The sequence below is a fragment of the Schistocerca gregaria genome, chromosome 2 (genome assembly GCF_023897955.1).
Source record: "Schistocerca gregaria isolate iqSchGreg1 chromosome 2, iqSchGreg1.2, whole genome shotgun sequence".
NCBI classification, from domain to species: Eukaryota; Metazoa; Arthropoda; class Insecta; order Orthoptera; family Acrididae; genus Schistocerca; species Schistocerca gregaria.
The window spans coordinates 637,148,931-637,163,160 of record NC_064921.1 but is presented as its reverse complement, the minus strand read 5'-3'; the positions used below and the strand labels follow the sequence as shown (position 1 = coordinate 637,163,160).

The window sequence follows — 14,230 nt, the reverse complement described above, 5'->3', positions numbered from 1 at the left end:
CGCCAGTGGCTAAGTCCCGTTCAAGGTCACCCGCCTAGCGAGCAAACAAGAGAGCCATTTTAAAAAAAATCTCACGAGCGGTCTGGCGCGACGAATAACCGCACTGGAATCTTTTTTTTAGAAAGGAGACAAGGAAAGGAGATAAGGATCTTTATTGTCTATAATAAATCATACAATCTCCGTTGATCTTTATTTTACAATTACCATTACCAACTTTCGCCCATATAAAAAGATACTCATCAGCATTTAATTTCTTCTTTTTTCTCTTACTCAAAACAAATGGCATGCTTGGAACAAAAGTACCATAAGGCTGTTTAGCCAACAGTCCTGTAGTCTCAGAAATACTCCACGTCTTCCAAGTCAAAATGTTAGCATCAGGAAAAGCTTGAAGGCCACCATAATTTGCTTGATTGCCCCATACAACAGCAAGTGTTAGCCAAGTGCTACCTCCAAACACTGCTTGTACATCACAGGTAAAGTTGAGATGGAGTCCACGAAAAACATTTGGACCTCCAATCAATTTCTGTTTATTAAATTGACTAGCAAGATCAATATCAATGGCTCTCAAACTGCAATAGACAGGTACACTGCGCCGCCAGCGACGACGCAGAATCGCTCGCACTCACGCACTGGCCTGCTGAGCTCGCTGTTTCCGCCGGCCTCCTCGCCAAGCGTACTGTCTTACGACACACGCCGTCCCTGCTGACACATCGGCACCGCTGCGGACGCAATGCTCGGACGGTAAACTGAACTGTTCTGCCGTAAAACAGCTCATTGAAACGCTGCGACAAATAGTTCCTTATTAATGCGATTAGTTTAATTTCTTTTGTGTCGCGAATGAACACCATGTTATACAGTTTGAAAAGCGTGTAAGGGTGTTGCAGATGAGGCTGTGCTGAGAAATAATTGTAAAGAGTTTAAGTTAGCCAATCAGGTCGATGCGCGCGCAAATTTAAGCACTTACATGCGCTAAAATGCGGTAATGTAATGCATCTGTGGGTGTGTAAGTTACCACTTGTAGAAATGTTCATTATCAGTTAAAATGTGCCTCTTTCAGATGTTTTAAATTTAAGCGAGGTGAGCAAAAGCTACGTTTGTTCGGTTTGAGGAAACCAAACAAAGAACACGTTTCACGACACCGTCTCTGGCAGGCTGCTTAGGTTTGCACACGCTACGACCTGATGGGCCAACTTCAGTGCTAAATAACTTCCCAAACGGGGGAACGTAGCGAATTTTTTCCTTAACAATTATTTCTCAGCACAGCCCCCCCCCCCCCAAGGTTTCGAGACTGTTTTTTGACCATTCTGTATAAGTTATGAGCTATTAGTTGTAGACGCCACGTTTAGTAGGTGGTGACGATAGGGGAATAATTCTAAGTGTAGCTGTAGCAGCATAATTCGGCTTATTGAACAGTTTATAAATTAAATGTCGTAGATAATAGCGAAATTGTGGCGCTCGATCTCACCCTTCGAGCACTTCCAGTAAAAGCAACTGTACATTGTACCGGCGGCTGCAGGACAAGGCGCGTGGGCTGATGTTCCCCTTCGTGGGCACCGCTGAGGTGGCGGGAGAGGGCGCCTTCCTGACGCGCCACCCCGAGGACATCCTGCGCAGCGGCGACTTCCAGCTGCTGCCGCTCATCACGGGCGCCACCGCCTTCGAGGGCTCACTCTTTCTCCCAGGTCGGCAGCGCCGCCACTTTAGCTGTACAACCTGCTACTCTCTTTTTTTACGAAGTGCCTTTAAGTGAGTATTGATGAATAATACACGACTCAGAATACTTCGAGCGTCTGTAGAAATATCCTGAAAAATGTACTGTCTGAGAGAGCAATGGCCTTACTGTTCAATTTTAATTTTGTTTAACGTTCGTCTGTAGCATCACACGCGTTGCAAGCAGAGAACTATCACTGAGTTTCTTTTGGCGGAAAACCAGAGCATCGCAGATATACACAGGCGCTTGCAAAATGTCTAGGCAGACCTGGCACTGAACAAAAGCAGAGTGAGTCGTCGGGCGAGGCGTCTGTCGTCATCGCAACAATGTCGAGCAAGCTTGTCCGATCTCTCGCACACAGGGCGCACCCAGCTGTAACTCCTATTATGTTGGAAACTGCGGACACTCTCATCCGAGGTGATCGACGGATCTCTGTCAAACACGTTGCTGCACAACTGTACGTCTCTGTTGTTAGTGTTGGCATACTCCTCTACCAGTTGTGGTACTGAAAGGTGTATTTCCGCTGGGTTCCTCGCCACCTAACAGAAGAGCATAAAGAGCAACGAAGGACCAGGCGTTTGACACAGTTCCCCACAGTCGTTTAATGAACAAAGTAAGAGCATACGGACTATCAGATCAATTGTGTGATTGGATTGAGGAGTTCCTAGATAACAGAACGCAGCATGTTATTCTCAATGGAGAGAAGTCTTCCGAAGTAAGAGTGATTTCAGGTGTGCCGCAGGGGAGTGTCATAGGACCGTTGCTATTCACAATATACATAAATGACCTGGTGGATGACATCGGAAGTTCACTGAGGCTTTTTGCAGATGATGCTGTGGTATATCGAGAGGTTGCAACAATGGAAAATTGTACTGAAATGCAGGAAGATCTGCAGCGAATTGACGCATGTTGCACGGAATGGCAATTGAATCTCAATGTAGACAAGTGTAATGTGATGCGAATACATAGAAAGATAGGTCCCTTATCATTTAGCTACAAAATAGCAGGTCAGCAACTGGAAGCAGTTAATTCCATAAATTATCTGGGAGTACGCATTAGGAGTGATTTAAAATGGAATGATCATATAAAGTTGATCGTCGGTAAAGCAGATGCCAGACTGAGATTCATTGGAAGAATCCTAAGGAAATGCAATCCGACAGCAAAGGAAGTAGGTTACAGTACGCTTGTTCGCCCACTGCTTGAATACTGCTCAGCAGTGTGGGATCCGCACCAGGTAGGGTTGATAGAAGAGATAAAGAAGATCCAACGGAGAGCAGCGCGCTTCGTTACAGGATCATTTAGTAATCGCGAAAGCGTTACGGAGATGATAGATAAACTCCAGTGGAAGACTCTGCAGGAGAGACGCTCAGTAGCTCGGTACGGGCTTTTGTTAAAGCTCCGAGAACATACCTTCACCGAAGAGTCAAGCAGTATATTGCTCCCTCCTACGTATATCTCGCGAAGAGACCATGAGTATAAAATCAGAGAGATTAGAGCCCACATAGAATCATACCGACAATCCTTCTTTCCACGTACAATACGAGATTGGAATAGAAGGAAGAACCGATAGAGGTACTCAGGGTACCCTCCGCCACACACCGTCAGGTGGCTTGCGGAGTATGGATGTAGATGTAGATGTAGATGTAGACCATATGTGCGGAATTGTTTGGGCATTACGAGGCTGATAGTGACAATCTTTTGGCGAACATCGTCACAGAACCAGAGGCAAAACAGCAATCCATGGAGTTGCGCCAAACCACCTCTCCTCTGAAGAAAAAGTTCATAGCTGTACCCTCAGCCGGTAAAGTCGAGGTGAGGATTTTCTGGGACCATGAATGCGTTATTGTGTTTGATGTCCTGCCTCACGATGTAACGATCAACTCTGAAGTGTGTAATGCTACTCTCAGGAAATTGAAGAAACAACTTCAGTCTGTTCGTCACCACAGAAATGCAAACGAAATTCCTTCTCCATGACAATGCAAGGTCTCGCACGTGTCTGCGCACCCGAGTCAGGTACTCACATAATTCTGTGGACTCTTCTTCTTCATTCTCCCTACAGCCCGATTCTCGCACCTTCCGAGTTCCATCTGTTTGGCCCAATGAAGTGGTGCACTCCGCAGGAAGCAGTACGTGGACGGTGTGGAGGTTATTGAAGCAGCAACACGTTTGCTCCGACGTAAACGAGTAGAGCGGTATCATGCGGACATACATGCTCTCCCAGTAAGGTGGCGTAAGGCAGTCGAACTGAACGGAGATTACGTTGAAAAATACGGTTTTGTAGCCAAAAGAGTGAAGAATAATACGGTATATTGTGATCCTGAATAAATCCAACCTACTGTCAGACTTAAGTGTTGCATTAGTTATTGAACTCCCCGTGCATATTTCACTCGCTATTCCAAATGATCCCAGCCACTTTTTACGGGACTAAGTTGGCTAGTCGAACAGCTGAAACACTGATTCATCGAAATTTTTGAAATTAGGATCTTGATTCATGTTTAGAGTAAAGTGAATGAATGGGTCCAAATCATGGTACAAACAACACCCCCAAATAGGAACAGAACCACCTACAGCCCGAGCTAAACCTTCGAGACACTACGCGCTAAATGACTCATCGGGCTGTCGATGTACACGACGCCTCGCATCTTCTGAAAAGAAGCAAAAGCACGACTCGTCGGACCACTCAGTCAGCTGCGGTCCAGTTTCAGTGTTGTTTGATCCACTGAAGATGCGCAGCTTTTCGTGAGCAACGCACTTCCGCGAGTCACCCGGCCCCAAACGTCCACTGCATGAAGTTTCCTCCACAGTGTTCGCTCGGAAACTGGGCGAGATGGACCAGCGTTCATTGACAGTGCCAAATCTTGTCGCATATGAAATAGATTGTCACTGACAAGGAGGGACATCCGTCTTCAGCCCCTTGACGGTTTGTTACTATCTTTTTTACGTCCAATATTCTTACGCTGTGTTACATGACTACGATTGATGCGCCATTACTTGTAGAGGCGTTGGGACATTCTGCGTTGACACACCATCAAATCGAGCAATTTTAATAGTGGTGTGATCATGGGCACGCCGGAACACAATATCTCCTTACTGCCACTGTGTCACGTTTCCGTATCGACTCATCTAAATGCGCTGATCGTATGCGCAGTGTATCATAGTTCCGTTAAGACTATGGCTATAAAAAATAAATGTCGTGACTTATGTTCAGAAAATCACTATATTTATTCAAAATAGTCTACCCCTGAATCAAAGCGGAGCTGAAATCGTTTTAAAAGTGTTTTGAAATTGTAATTGCAGTTCTTTTTTGAAAAACTGCATTTAGTACTGCAGTACAGATGTCCTGGATATCCTTAAGTGCGCCGTAACGGGGTCCCCTCATTCCTAATGTCTATCTGGGGAACAACTAGATGTCGGCTGTGGCCAAATCTGGGGGATGATCCAGGACTGTGATCCGTTAGCGCACGATCTTCGCTTTGTGGACTGGCGCGTTGTCATGGTGGAGCCTGATGCAACGATGCTAGAGCTGTGACCTCCTGCACGGCTGTTGTTCACACTTCAAGGACCGTAACGCCGCAACTCGTCACGAGACATTATTGCAGCGTGGAATTTCACACAAGCAGTCCTAGCGGAACTGGGACACAATGTATATAACCAACTGGAACCCCCCTCCTCCCCCAAACACACACAACTCACTTCAGTATCACGACTTGTATCAACAACAAACAAAACAACTTGACATGATCGCCTGGTTGTAGTTCTACACCATTTGTAGCGAACTAAATCGAGCTCTATGCGCTTTTAAGGCGTAGAGTAATGTTCTTTTTCGCATGAGCTAACTAAGTAGGAACCACGATTCTTCTTGTCGCTTTTTTCCTTTACTAAGTGCGAAGTCGGAATTACTTCCTGGCCTCATTTTCATTTTTAAGTAGAACTGTCCTTCATCTAGTAGCTCTTCCATTTTCGTATTTAATCTTCCGTGTATAATTAGATTCAAAAGATTTCATCTATAAAATCTTAGACTGGTCCCACGGTAACTTTAACATACATCCTGAGACAAAAAAAAAGATAAAATAAAGGGAAACGCACCATGTGGGAATAATGCGAATGGACTGGAAAATGGTAGATGTGATTTCATGTACAAACAATGCTTACAATTTCAGAAAAAATTGGATAAATTATTCAGGAGAAAAGAGTTTCACCAGTTGAGTAAGCCAGTAATGCGTTGGTCCACCTGTGGGCCTTACGCAAGCACTTTTTCGGCTTCGCATTGATTGACAGACTTGTTGGATGTGCTCCTGAGGGATGTCGTGCCATATTCTGGCCAATTGGAGCGTTATACAGTCAAAATACCTAAATGGTTGGAGAGCCCTGCCCATAATGCTCCAAACGTCCATTTTGGGAGTGATCTGGCGACCTTGCTGGCCAAGGTAGAGTTTCGCAAGCAAGAAGACAAGCAGCAGAAACTCTCGTCGTCTGCGAGTAGGCATTATCTTATTGAAATGTAAGGTCAGAATGGCTTGCCTCGAAGGCCAAAGAAACGGGATGTAAAATATCGTCGACGTACCGCTGTGCTGTAGGAGTGTCGCCGATGACAATAAAACAAGTGGCACCCCAGACCGTCACTCCTGGTTGTCAGGGTCTACGGTGGGCGATAGTCAGGTCGCTATCCCACTGTATCCTGGCCGTCTCCACACAAGTCTTAAGCCGGGAACCTCATTGACTCGAGCAGAATTGTCTTCAGTAGCGAATCTCGCTTCGAACTGACCCCCTCTGATCAGCGAAGACGTATCTGGGGACGCCTCGGACAATGGTGGGAGACCAACCTGTCTGTCACCCGACATACGGCTCAACAACAAGGAGTGGTGGTCTAGGGTTCCACTTTATTTCACAGCAGGTCTTATTTGGTCATCATCCACGGAACCCTTACAGCACAGCGGTGCCTCGACGAAATTCTGCGCAAGCCTTACATTTCACCAAGATTATGCCCGCCCGCAAACGGAGAGAGTTTCTACTGCTTCCCTTCGTGCTTCACAAACCTTACAAAGTCGCCGGATCACTCCCTAATGAAAAACGTTCAGAGCATTATGGACAGGGGCTTCCAACCAGCTCGTGAATGTGAAGATCCAACACTCCAATTAAAAAGAGTTATGTACGATATCTCTCAACAGGATTTCCTGAAATTGTAATTATTTGCTTGTCTCTGAGTATGCATCGTATCTACTGATTTCCGACCCATTCGGATAATTCCTTCATGGTGTGTTGTTTATGGTTCAGATGGCTTTGAGCACTATAGGACTTAACGTCTGAGGTTATCAGTCCCCTAGAACTTGGACCTACTTAAACGGTCGCGCGGTTCCATACTGAAGCGCCTAGAACCGCTCGGCCACACAAGCCGGCCTGCGTTGTTTGTATTTTGTCTTAGAGTGTATATGCCCTCGTCACTTTTCTGTATTGCTAGGACAAGGCTCAGCCCAAATAACCTTTGAATTCTTAAATCATCGGACATAATTCGGTAGTTCTGAAAGTATGACAGTGACGGACTTAATCTACTGCAGAATGGCGCTTTGTCCAATCGCCACTTTGTCAGGTAATTTTCATTTCTTGTTTTTGTTTTCTTCACAGGTCTGCTGAAGGAGCCGAAGATCGTAACGAATTACGCTGTGAACCACCGGCTACTCATTCCATACAACCTCCGGTGCAGAGACGAGGACAGGGATGCAGTGGCAGAACAGATACGCAGTTTCTACTTCGGAGACCGAGCGATTTGTATGGAAACTGTGAAGGAGCTTTGCATGGTAAGCAATTCCCATACAACTCCTTTGACGATTGGTGTTTTTTTTTATCAAAATGAGCAAAACGTGTGCTGCTCAGATTGCCTCCCAAATCGTTTATAACGATAAGGAACAGCAAAGGGTCTATAACACAACCTTGGGGAGCGCCAGAAATCACTTCTGTTTTACTCGATGACTTTTCGTCAGTTACTACGAACTGTGAGCCCTCTGACAGGAAATCACAAATCCAGTCATATATAGCTGAGGCGATATTCAATAAGCACGCTTGTGTGGTACAGTGCCAAAAGTATTCCGGAAATCCAGAAATACGGAATAGATCTGAAATCCCTTGTGAATAGCACTCAACACTTCATGTGAATAAAGACCTAGTTGTGTTTCACTGGAACGATGTTTTCTAAACCCATGTTGACTGTGTGTCAATAGGCCGTTTTCTTGAAGGTAATTCATAATGTTCGAACACAGTATATGTTCCAAAACGCTGCTGTACATCGACGTTAACGATATGGGCCTGTAATTTAGTGGATTACTCATACTACCCTTCTTGAATATTGGTGTGACCTGAGCAACTTTCCAGTCTTTGGGTACGGATCTTTCGTCGAGCGAACGTTTATATATGATTGTTAAGTATGGCGCTAATGCATCAGCATACTCCGAAGGGAACCTAATTGGTATACAGTCTGAATCAGAAGACTTGCTATTATTAAGTAATTTAAGTTGCTTCACTACTCCGAGGATATTTACTTCTACGTTACTCCTGTTGGCAGCTGTTCTCGATTCGAATTCTGGAATATTTACTTCGTCTTCTTTTCTGAAGGCATTTCGGAAGGCTGTGTTTAGTAACTCTGCTTTGGCAGCACTGTCTTCTATAGTATCTCCATTGCTATAGAGCAGAGAAGACATCGATTGTTTCTTGCCGCTAACATACTTCACATACGACCAGAACCTCTTTGGATTTTCTGCCAGGTTTCGAGACAAAGTTTCATTGTGGAAACTGTTATAAGAATGTCACACTGAAGTCAGCGCTAAATTCCGAGCTTCTGTAAAAGATCGCCAATATCGGGAATTTTGCGTCTGTTTAAATTTGACATGTTTGTTTCGTTGTTTCTGCAGCAGTGTTCTAACCCGTTTTGTGTACCAGGGAGGATCAGCTCCGTCGTTTGTTAATTTATTTGGTATCAACCTCTCAATTGCTGCCGATACTATTTCTTTGAATTTAAGTCACATCTGGTCTACACTTATATTATTAATTTGGAATGAGTGGAGATTGTCTCTCAGGAAGGCATCAAGTGAATTTATAGCTGCTTTTTTGAATAGGTATATTTTTCGTTTATCTTTCGAGTATTTGGGGATTACAATATTTAATCTCGCTACGACAACCCTGTGTTTATTATTGCCTGAATCGGTTCTGATGCTTTTTCTCACGAAAACAATGAAGTTGATGAACTACTGAAGACACTGAGGTCGTAAAGAGGAGTAATAGTTCTGAAAACACCACTGCCCATGTTGAATAATGATTTGTCTGTTTTTCCTAACTGTCTTCAGCAAAGTATTAGCTCGTTGTCTTCATCATCTGAGGCCAACTAAATCCATGGCTCGTTTTTAAAACTCTAAACACAGAAGAGCCATTTTCTTGCCCCTCCTTCCATCCTACTCTCTTCCTCTTTCTTTCCCTGCAGTTCGTCCTCTATTTCCAGCATACTACATAAGCACAATAAAGCGGTTGTCAACAACCCCCAGTGCATTCCCTGCATGTTGGAAGCTGCTTTGCAAACGCCTATACGATCTTTTGTGTCACTGATAGAGTTGAAAAACTACCGTAGAGTATCATAAGTAAGCTTAGTCGGCAGTTTTCCTAGTAGCTTTGGTCAGTGAACATGGTAACCGCATTACATATGCATTAGGCGTATTGCATACGTATCGGGCGTCACCTCATTTTGATAGCTTTGTTTGCGAATGCGATGTGTCTTATTGGATTTGCCTAGAATCAGTTAGTGGTGAACAGTCTAGAAATTGAGTGAGGGTGCATAAAGGGCTGCGTAACCAACGGAACATATTTATTCTGATAATTATCCTCCTGTCTGTTACTTAAAAATAAACACTATGTATAGCAAAACTGTTCCAATTTTATTTTAAAATCGTTGATTTGCTACGTGAAACAGAGGGATGTTATAGTGAAAACAAAAGATAAAACACAGATTTATAAGTCGCAATTTTCTCAAAAAGAGGGTAAACGTAAAAAAAATGCAAAAGGAAAACACATCAAACATCCCTTCACTACTTCGTCGAGCTTATATAAAACTTGTTTCTGTTTTTCATAAACAACTTTTGCACTTATCATAAATAAGAGGAATCTCTGGCCTTTGATCATAATGAGGAACGTTCTACTGAATACAAAATACCAAAAAAACAATTAAATTTTTTTAATGTTTGGTTATGTAAACCGTACTCGCAACAAAAATAATTACTTTGGTTATATAAATGTGCAGAAGTTACGTAATCTACTTTTATTACTTATATTTTTTAAAATCCTTTTTTGTTCCAGTCTATGATCACAAATGAATTCTTTAGACGATGACTGGTTTCAGTCCGTAATGACCATCCTCGGATCTTTTTTACACCATGTCCTAAAGTGATACGTCCATAATGGCATCGTCAAAACATACAAATACAATCAGCATACCATCGTCACATTTTTTAACTATATAAAATACACAATAAACTAACACTGGACGATGTGCGGTTCTAATTATGTGCAAAAGAAACAAACAAAAGACAAAGAGATGCCGTCGACTCCCAGTTGCTCTCTCACATATTATGTTGCTTTCCTCATCAATGTTACCAACATTGCCGGTAATTCTACGCTTTACTACGTCATTTTTATACTGTACGAAGACAACCGAAGCGTAGTTTTGGTAGAGAGCAACCCTAGTCACTGGTTTGTATAGCTCTGCTCGCTAGTCTATCCTGTGCAAAACCTATTCTCCTCTGCATAACTTCTTCTTCTTCTTCTTCCTCCTTGCTTTTTCCCGCATATCTTATGGGGTCGGCACTGTTATATATGTTGCGGAAATACTAGTGGCAATTGGTGGTCTACTGCCCTTCCTGTCGCCATCACTCCCCCCCCCCCCCTCCCCCTCCAGCACCACTACCACCGGACGGAATCTGTGCACCCCTTCTATCTGCGTCGAGAGTGAATCTCTTGTTCGAGTGTGGCAAAGTAATTGTTTGTGTAGCTTGTAGCTGCGGCGGAACGTGTGCGCCGCCGCTGTATTACCTATTTGGATTTTGGGAACCGCCCAAAAACTACAGCCAGGCTGGACGTCTCACCAGCCCTCGTCATTAATCCGCAACGTGGGTTCAATCTGGGCCGGCTCGTCTCCCGTATGGGATAGCAACGTTTCATTCTTTTCTGGAACATCTGAACTCCCTCCATCCAAGCATCTGTTTCACCATGGAGGTAGAGAAAGATGGTGAGCTTCCGTTTCTTGATGTTTTGGTTCGTAAAAAAGGAGACGGCTCCTTGGGTCACAGTGTGTTCCGGGAGCCTACGCACACAGACTTGTATATACAAGCTACGAGCTGTCATCATCCCTCACAGCGCAGCGGTGTATTACGGACGCTAGTGCGTAGGGCTAGAGCCATCTCAGATCAGGACAGCTTATAGGCAGAGATTAGCCATATCCGCTCTGTGTTTGCCCAGAACGGGTACTCCGAGAAGCAGATCCGGAACGCATTTCGACCAGCACCCGCCAAACCTCAAGAACAGCCTGAAGAAGCAGAGAACACCACGGGGTTGGTTTTTCTACCGTATGTCGGTGGCTTGTCTTTTAAGCTGGGCAGAATTTGCAAGAAATACCGGATTACATGTGTTTTTCGGCCCCCCGCAAGTGTGCAATCAATGCTGGGCTCTGCTAAAGACAACCTCGGCCTGAGGAGACCAGGAATATATAAAATCCCGTGCCACTGTGGGAAGTCTTATATTGGCCAGACGTGTCGTCCGGTTAAGGACAGATGCGACGAACATAAACGTCACACGAGGTTGGGTCAGCGAGAGAAATCTGCGGTTGCTGAACACTGCCTTGACATGGTACACGGCATGAATTATGAAACACCAAGATCCTCTCGTATGTTTCCACCTACTGGGCCTCCATCACAAAGAGGGGGTCGAAATACGTATAAGCAGTGACCTAATAAACAGAGACCCAGGGTTTCACCTGAGCAAAGCCTGGGAGCCAGCCTTGGCGGCACTAAGGAATCGTCAGCCACAGATTAGCAACCGCACCGAGTAAACGCAGATGAGAAACCTTTCCGCAGATGCTTAAATCGCGCGCCAACCACTCACGCGTGCGAACGGGGTCCGTCGCTCCCGGCCGCATTTTCCCGCGCCGCGGCGCGCTTCCGCAGACCGCGATCCGTTTCTCCAGCAGAGGGCTGTCGTTTTCACCACCGTGTACGATTGGTCTTCGATGACGTTATGCCGCCGCTGGCGCCTCCACTGTTCTAGATAGCTAACATAAAAATTGGCGAGCTTCTCAGCGACGCGACAGTAGCACCTGAAGATGGCAGGGAGTTGTCTCGCTGAAATATTGAGCGGTTTTTATAATATTTATCCGGCGTAATTCCCGGGAACCTATCAAGCTGAATATTCCTTTAAGTGATTTTTTTTTATTCCTGTCTTTGATCAGAATATATAGTCCCACGACGATGACCGGTTTCAGTCAGTAATGACCATCTTCAGATCTACTATATAAAAAATATACACCTACAGGGCAGCCTAGCTTTCAAAACAATACAGCATTTCATGTCACCATATAATCGCATACAAACTGGGAAATGTACAGATAAAATAAGGTAAAGCGTACCTGTTCTACACCATGCCCTAATGTGATAAAGCCGTAATGGCATCGTCAACACATACAATACACTCAGCAAAACATCGTCACGTACAGCTAAAATATGGTGTAAAATAGACCACATCGTGCAGACAGGACACAGGACTCCTTAATGTCTCACTATGCGTCCTATCAAGCGATCCCATGATTTACTCAAGTTTGCCACGAATTTCTTTTCTCCCTAATTCGATTCACTACCGTCTCGTTAGCTGATTCATAAAATTGTGGGAATTCAGCCGTCACAATACTTTGTCGGCTGTTAATATTTGATGGCTGAACGGTTTACAGCTGAAATATTGGCAGCAGGCAAAATTTGCTTACGACTGAATTTCCGCAGTTTTATGGGTCACTTTACACGCCGTGAGAACATGAAAACTGACACCTTTTGCTATCCAGTCTACTCGTCTAAGCATCAGTATCCTTCTGTAGCAGCACACTTCAAAAGCTGCTCTTCTTGTCTGGACTGCTTTTGGTCCATATTTATCTTCCGCATGAGGCTGTGCCCCAGACAGATAACTTCAGAAAAGATTTCTAATTTAAGAAGTAAACTGAAAAAGCACATCACTGAGGAAGAACAAATGTAATATAGAACACTGAAGAATGAAATTAATCCAGAGTCAAAAGAGGCTAAACAACAATACTCGAAGGACAAATGCAAAGAGATGAATGAAATGATCAAGGAATCTGCCTATAAATCAGTTAAAGAGCGCTTTTGAAACAGACAAATAAAATGCAGTGGATGTCAAAATGGGGATGGAATTATGTTATATGAACAGAAAATAAAGAAGATCTGGCACTAGAGAAAGCTGAGGGAAACGATCCGTAAGAAGACGGAGGCTGTCTTGAGCGACGGGTACGACCTTGCAGTCAGGTAGCTAAAAGCTGTGAAAGTCACTGGATTTTACGATATACCAACATAATTTATCGAAGGCTGCTGGAGAGCAGCTACATGAAGAATTGTTCCATCTCATACATGTTAAGTAGTAAACCGGGGAGTTCCCAACAGACTAAGAAATGTATCACAGTGCCCAATATCAAAGAAAGCATGTTTAAACAGATGTGAACAGTATAGGACTCTCAGTTTGGTAACACACCCCTCGAAGATCTTCGCCTCTATCATTCTAAAGTGGGTAGAACGCAGAATTGGAGAGACTGTCATGAAGTATCAGGACAGAAGAACAAAGCAGGGGCAGTGTGGAGAAGAGGTGGCCGTGATACGATGTGGAGAATCTCAAGAAGATGCTACTATTAAGCAGGGTGTAAGACAGGGTTGCTCACTCGCTACTGTCTTGTTCAGTGGATACATTCAAAGGACAATAAATGATGATAGAGAGAAGCTAGGAGCTATAGCAGGAATTAAAATTCATGGTAAGAAAATAGACATGCTAGGACTTGCTCATGATATTGCAGTGTTAACTGAAGATGCAGACCGAAACAACCTTTGGCCCTTCCTATAATATGAAAATAAATAAAGGTAAAAGAAAAATCTTAGTGGTGGGCAGACAAAACACTGTTACCGAATGCTCACTTAACATAGAGCGACTGGAGACGGTTGAATCCTTTGCCTCCCTAGGAGGCAAAATTATATCAGACGGAAGGCAAAGGAAGGATATTACAAGTCGAATCCATCGGCGAAAGCCGATTTTAACAAGAGAAGAAACGTTTTCACATCCGCAAACATAGACAAACATTGCAGGACAAACCTCATAAAGACTTTCGCTTGGAGTGTGGTGTTGTAAGGAGGTGAAACACTCGGAGAAGCAGAAAAACATAAAATAACAGCCTTCGAGAGGGTGCTACAGCTGAATGCTCAAGATACCCTGGATAGATAAGCT

At 44.1% G+C, this 14,230-nt stretch overlaps 1 protein-coding gene across 1 annotated transcript in view; it reads left to right on the top strand.

Annotated features, from left to right (window-relative positions):
• LOC126334671 (esterase FE4-like) overlaps positions 1–14,230 on the top strand; it is a 79,966-nt gene that overhangs the window by 45,475 nt on the left and 20,261 nt on the right. Inside the window, exons 6-7 of the mRNA XM_049997136.1 lie at positions 1,517–1,682; positions 7,334–7,506. Of these exons, the coding sequence (XP_049853093.1) occupies positions 1,517–1,682; positions 7,334–7,506 (339 nt within the window). The remainder of the gene's footprint in view (positions 1–1,516; positions 1,683–7,333; positions 7,507–14,230) is intronic.